Raw genomic sequence first — 6,298 nt, 5'->3', positions numbered from 1 at the left:
CAGGTACCCACCGACTGCATTACTAAGATCCTCTCTGCTGCAGAGATGCACCCTTTTGCCTTTTTTTTTTTTTCATAACAAATTAATAATTTTATTCAGCAAGGATGCATTAAATTAATCAAAAGTGAGAGTAAAGACAGTTATGATGTTACAAAAACATTATAATTTTAAAGAAATGCTGTTCTTTTAAACTTAAAATTCATCAAAGAATCTTGGAAAAATTTTCTTGAACTGGAAAGTTTATTGACCACCAAATCAGCATATTAGAATGATTTCTGAAGGATCATGTGGCACTGACCACTGAAAATTCAGCTTCACCATCACAGGAATAAATATATATTTTTAATATATTACAGTAAAGCAGTTATTTAATTATAATATTATTTCACAATATTACTGTTTTTCCTGTATTTTTGATCAAATAAATAAATCTGCAAAGATGTCAACAATTCTGTGTTTTTCTGTCAATATGGGGTGCTGTGTGTACATTAATGAGGAAAAAAAATTAACTTAAATGATTTTAGCAAATGGCTGCAATATAACAAAGAGTGAAAAATTTAAGGGGGTCTGAATACTTTCCGTACCCACTGTATATACTGTGTATATATAATATTGTTCAAAAACTTTTGAACAGTAGTGTATAGCATTTTGACATTCTCCACGTTGTTGCTTCAGTCCCTTCAGTTTGACCAGAACCAGCTGGCGGCAGCGACGGAAGAGAATGAAAATCTGAGAAAGAGGATCGAACAAATGCAAAATGAAGCCAGAAAGTGAGTAACAATCACACTGCCTCTCCTGCCATAAGGGTTTCCATAGTGATCACTGCTCAGTCTTTGACATCATGAATATGATGTGACATATAGACAATAGTGCGTGTTTGCTTGTGATCTTGCATCTCAGAATTAAATGATGGGGAAATGGGATGCATTTTTCAACTGTTTATTTAACAAGTTAAAAAATTACCCTGAGGAACATCTGATGGTGAAGTAGACCAAAAAATTGTGTCTAACTTGCTGTTATGTGCTGCTCTTTCCTCATCCAGGGCTATCTCGGAGCAGAAGGTGAAGATGAAGCGTATGGGCACAGATTTGACCAGTGCACAGAAAGAGATGAAGGCCAAGCATAAGGCCTATGAGAATGCAGTTGGCATTCTGAGCCGCAGGCTGCAGGAAGCCCTCACCGCCAAAGAGACCGCTGAGGCTGAACTTGACAAACTCAGAACTCAGGTTTCAGAGGGTGGAAATAGCCAAGAACTTCAGGTAAACTGCTACTGATGGCCTACAATGTAAATGCTAAAAGTTAAAAGAGTTGCATAAATACTGAAAACGTTTGATTGTAATTCTTATATAGCTCCAGTTTACACCGTTCGCAGTGGTGTGCTGTGTGTAACTACAGTTTACGAGTTGATGTGTATTTGTTGTTATTGCTTCAGGCCAAGCTGGAGTCCCTGCAGGGACAGCTGAAGGCAGTGAGCCAGAGTAAAGCCATGCTGGAGAAAGAGCTACAGGAGGTCATCACCCTCACTAGCACTGAGCTGGAGGAATTTCAGGAGAAAGTGCTGGAACTGGAAGATGAGGTGAGAAAAAAACTCATTAATGGTGCGAAAGACACAATTGAATCAAAATGGCAAACTATATTATTTTTTAATTATTAACATGTTTACATGCACATCATTTTCTGAGGTCAGAAAATCAGTTTGGAGTCTGTAAGATTTTTGAAAGAAGTCTCTCTTAATGGTCACCAACTGTAATATTGTGAAATATTCTTATGATTTAAAACAACCGTTTTAATATGTAATGTATTCTTTTACTGACAAAGCTGAATTTTCAGCAGCCATTACTCCAGTCTTCAGTGTCAAAAAACCCTTCATTAATCATTCTATTATGCTAATTTGGTGCTCATAAAACATTTCTTATTGTTATCAATGATGAAAACAGTTGTGCTGCTTAATTTTGTAATTTTAAATTTTCATACGAGGATTCTTTGATGAACAGAAAGTTCAAAAGAGCAGCATTTATTTGAAATGGGATTTTTTTCTTTACTGTCACTTTTGATCAATTTAATGCATCCTTGCTGAATATAAATATTAATTTCTTTAAAAAATACCTTAATCACCGCATACCTTTGAATGATAGTGTACATGTATGTTTTCCCCCATTATTCTATGATACTAGAGATGTTTACTCTTTACATTTGTAGTAATTCTGTACAATAATTTAATAAACTTGGATTACAATAATTTAATAAACTCTGATTGCTGATTTGTTCATTTCATTTCACTGATAATTTTTGTTTAAATGGTTTCTTTTTTCCCCCACAGCTTCAAGAGTCAAGAAATTTTAAGAAGAGAATTCGTCGCCTGGAGGATGCGAATAAGAAGCTTGCGCTTGAGCTAGAGCATGAGAAAGGGAAGCTCTCCGGGCTTGGGAAATCCCATAGTGCATTGCGGGAACATGCCAATATTCTAGAGGCTGCATTGGCAAAGCGAGAAGCAGATCTTGTCCAGCTCAACTTACAGGTGTGATGCTACATGTCATAACTACCTTTTAGATTCACAAATCTGTTCTTTAATCAATAGAATTTAGTACTTTTTTTTGTTTGTTTTTTTGGGGGGGTTGTTTTAACATCTCAGTAATCCTTCACTTCAGGTTCAGGCAGTGTTAAAGCGTAAAGAAGAAGAGGACCAGCAGATGAGACAGTTGGTGCAGACGTTGCAGGCTGCTCTGGAGAAAGAGAAAATAAAAGTCAAGGATCTGACCGAGCAGGTTAATACATGGTTTAACAGCTGCAAGGCGTATCCAGTTCCCCTTGAGAACTCCCAAAGACTTTAGTTGATTTTGTTATGTGCATGCATGTGACCTGTGTGTTTGTATGCTTTGTTCAGGTGGCGGAGGCCAAGCTGGAGGCAGCCCATAACCGCAGGCATTACAGAGCAGCCATGCTGGAACTCAGCGAGATCAAGAAAGATCTGCAGGCCAAAGAGGAGCTCATCAAAACCCTGCAGAAAGAGGCTAAAACACTTGCGTAAGTCTGTGTTTTCTTGGCACTCTGAGTTATAGGATCACAGCTGCCTCTGAAACGCATAATACAGAAGTACTGTCACACTTCAAGAGACCTTCACGAGGCCCAGCTATTCTACAGCCATGAACTGATGGTTGTGAGCTAACGTGGAGAAAGAGGGAAACCATAAATGCAGCGTTGGAGATCAGTGCCTAAACTGCTTTATTAAAGGGATAGTTCACCCAAAAATGAAAATTTAATGTTTATCTGCTTACCCCCAGGGCATCCAAGATGTAGGTGACTTTGTTTCTTCAGTAGAACACAAACGAAGATTTTTAACTCAAACCGTCGCAGTCTGTCAGTCATATAATGGAAGTGAATGGGAATCACGGCTTTGAGAGTCAAAAAAACATACACAAACAAAACCAAATTAAACCCTGCAGCTTGTGACGATACATTGAGGTCTTAAGACACGAAACGATCTGTCTGTGCAAGAAACTGAACAGTTTCTATATCATGTACGGAAAGTATTCAGACCCCCTTATATTTTTCACTCTTTGTTATATTGCAGCCATTTGCTAAAATCATTTAAGTTAATTTTTTTTCCTCATTAATGTACACACAGCACCCCATATTGACAGAAAAACACAGAATTGTTGACATTTTTGCAGATTTATTAAAAAAGAAAAACTGAAATATCACATGGTCCAAAGTATTCAGACCCTTTGCTGTGACACTCATATATTTAACTCAGGTGCTGTCCATTTCTTCTGATCATCCTTGAGACGGTTCTACACCTTCATTTGAGTCCAGCTATGTTTGATTATACTGATTGGACTTGATTAAGAAAGCCACACACCTGTCTATATAAGACCTTACAGCTCACAATGCATGTCAGAGCAAATGAGAATCATAAGGTCAAATATGGGGTGCTGTGTGTACATTAATGAGGAAAAAAAATTAACTTAAATGATTTTAGCAAATGGCTGCAATATAACAAAGAGTGAAAAATATAAGGGGGTCTGAATACTTTCAAAAAACGATATAAATACTGTTCAGTTTCTTGCACAGACCGATCATTTCGTGTCTTTACACATCAATGTATCGTCACGAGCCGCAGGCTTTGATTTGGTTTTGTTTGTGTATGTTTTTTTTTACTCAAAGCCGTGATTCCCATTCACTTCCATTATATGACTGACAGACTGCAACGGTTTGAGTTAAAAATCTTTGTTTACGTTCTACTGAAGAAACAAAGTCACCTACATTTTGGATGCCCTGGGGGTAAGCAGATAAACATCAAATTTTCATTTTTGGGTGAACTATCCCTTTAACTTCTCTGATTTTTGATTTATTAACTTCTCTGGGTACTCTAAAGAGCAGATGTTTGTGACTTCTCCGATTGTGTCGGTGTGTTTTGTGAGATTTTTCTCTCTTTGACAGGGCTCAAGATGAGAAGCACTCTGAAGAGGTTTCTCATTTCCAGGAGGAATTAGCTGATGCTCACGCTCAACTCCAGATCCTTCAAAAACAACTTGATGATGAGCTCAGCAAACAGCCCCTCACTAACCAAGAGGTACAGCACAAACCTAATCAACTGCCTCACTGTTTAAATCTTTACACTCTCGCAATATAACACCTGTTATGCATTAAAATGCTGTCTAGGTAAGCAGGTTGCAAGGTTTAAGAGCCTGAACCCAGCTCTAATCTGCTAAATGCAAATATTATGAGATATTTAAAACGTTATGATGATTTTCTATTAAGCTGCATTAAGTGCTATACAAATCGACTTGACATTTTCTTATTTAACCCTGAAAGATTCATAGTAGTACCTCAAGGGTACATGTTACTGCTCTGAAGTACTAATATGCAACTTTTAGGGGTAGACAAGTACAAAATTGTGCCTAGAGAAGCTGTTGTACCCTTACGAGTACAGTTTTTGCACGTTTTTCTTTTTCTGACAGTGAAATCAATAAATGACCTACCACAAGTTAGTTTAATCTATGAAACGCTTTGAATGCTTTATTGAAGCGTTTTGATATCTGTATGGAGAATTGTGACCACCCCTCATTCTCCTTCAGAATCACTATATACCATGAATGCTGTGTTCCTGTCTCCCTGCAGGTGGAGGATCTGAAGTGGGAGGTGGAGCAGAGGCAGCGGGAGATCGAGACTCAGAAACAGCAGCTGGAGATGGTGGAACAGTGTCACCAGAGAGAGATGGACACCCTGCAGGACACTCTACAGGTCAGATACCCTAGTCAGCTTCTGTTGTCAGAACATGTATTATGGTTCTTTTCTTCTGAATGTTGGGCTTTTCGGTTTGATGTGATCTGTAGAGGATAAAGGTGGAGCTGGAGATGGTGCAGGAAGAGCTCAATGGCACACGGAAGGATAAATTCATGCTGCAGGCTAAAGTGGGAGAGCTGAGGAACAGCATGAAGACTGTTCTTCAGCAGAACAACCAGCTCAAACAGGACCTCAAAAACGGCAGGCTCAGAAAGGTAAGACTAATGCTCATTTGAAAAACAGAAAATGTGGACGTTTGTAAGTGTGTAATTCAATATTTTCTCTTTATTTCTGTCCCCACACCAGCGGATGGATTTAAAGGGGGACTCGACCCCAGTGACTCCAGTAAAAATCCCAGACTGCCCCGTTCCTGCTTCACTTTTGGACGAACTGTTGAAACCCTCAGCATCCGTCAATAAAGAACCTCTCAATAACCTCCACAACTGTCTGAAACAGCTAAAGTAAGACTTGCACACATCTTACCATACTTTTCTATATGAAAACTAGGGGAGAGTGGGCTCATGGTAACACTGTGCCACTATTAGAACAAGTTAACCTGTTTATTTCCCTATTATGAATATCTTCTATTTGCCTACATTGATTTGGCCTATATAGTGGCTTTGAGTATTCATTTTCAAGCTGCAGAATTAGTTAATTTATTAAATACACTACAATTCAGTAACAGTTTTTTTTTTTTACATTCTTTAATTCAAGCAAGAATGCATGAAATTTAGCTAAATTAAAAGTGAGGAGGTAATGTTACAAATGATTTCTGTTTCAAATAAATGCTGTTCTTTTGAACATTCTATTCATCTTAAAGTGCCCCTATTATGGGTTATGAAAGGTTCATATTTTGGTTTTAGGAGTCCCCAACAACAGGTTGACATGCATGCAAGGTCAAAAAACACTTTCATTGTCTTATAATATGCATTTATTTTTACCTTACTTGCTCAACGACTCCCAAACGATTCGTTTAACGATTAATTTTTCCAAACCCCTCCTTTGCGTGACG

General features: G+C 38.0%; 1 protein-coding gene across 1 annotated transcript in view; it reads left to right on the top strand.

Annotated features, from left to right (window-relative positions):
- LOC107752144 (golgin subfamily A member 3-like) overlaps positions 1-6,298 on the top strand; it is a 22,449-nt gene that overhangs the window by 13,415 nt on the left and 2,736 nt on the right. The window contains exons 13-22 of the mRNA XM_016568032.1: positions 676-770; positions 1,043-1,259; positions 1,433-1,576; positions 2,321-2,518; positions 2,649-2,765; positions 2,885-3,024; positions 4,441-4,573; positions 5,122-5,244; positions 5,337-5,501; positions 5,593-5,747. Coding sequence (XP_016423518.1) covers positions 676-770; positions 1,043-1,259; positions 1,433-1,576; positions 2,321-2,518; positions 2,649-2,765; positions 2,885-3,024; positions 4,441-4,573; positions 5,122-5,244; positions 5,337-5,501; positions 5,593-5,747 — 1,487 coding nt within the window. The remainder of the gene's footprint in view (positions 1-675; positions 771-1,042; positions 1,260-1,432; positions 1,577-2,320; positions 2,519-2,648; positions 2,766-2,884; positions 3,025-4,440; positions 4,574-5,121; positions 5,245-5,336; positions 5,502-5,592; positions 5,748-6,298) is intronic.

The sequence above is a fragment of the Sinocyclocheilus rhinocerous genome, unplaced genomic scaffold, assembly GCF_001515625.1.
Source record: "Sinocyclocheilus rhinocerous isolate Xijiao unplaced genomic scaffold, SAMN03320098_v1.1 scaffold1312, whole genome shotgun sequence".
Taxonomy (NCBI): Eukaryota; Metazoa; Chordata; class Actinopteri; order Cypriniformes; family Cyprinidae; genus Sinocyclocheilus; species Sinocyclocheilus rhinocerous.
The sequence above is the reverse complement of the archived record's forward strand: the minus strand, read 5'-3'. Positions and strand labels throughout refer to the sequence as shown.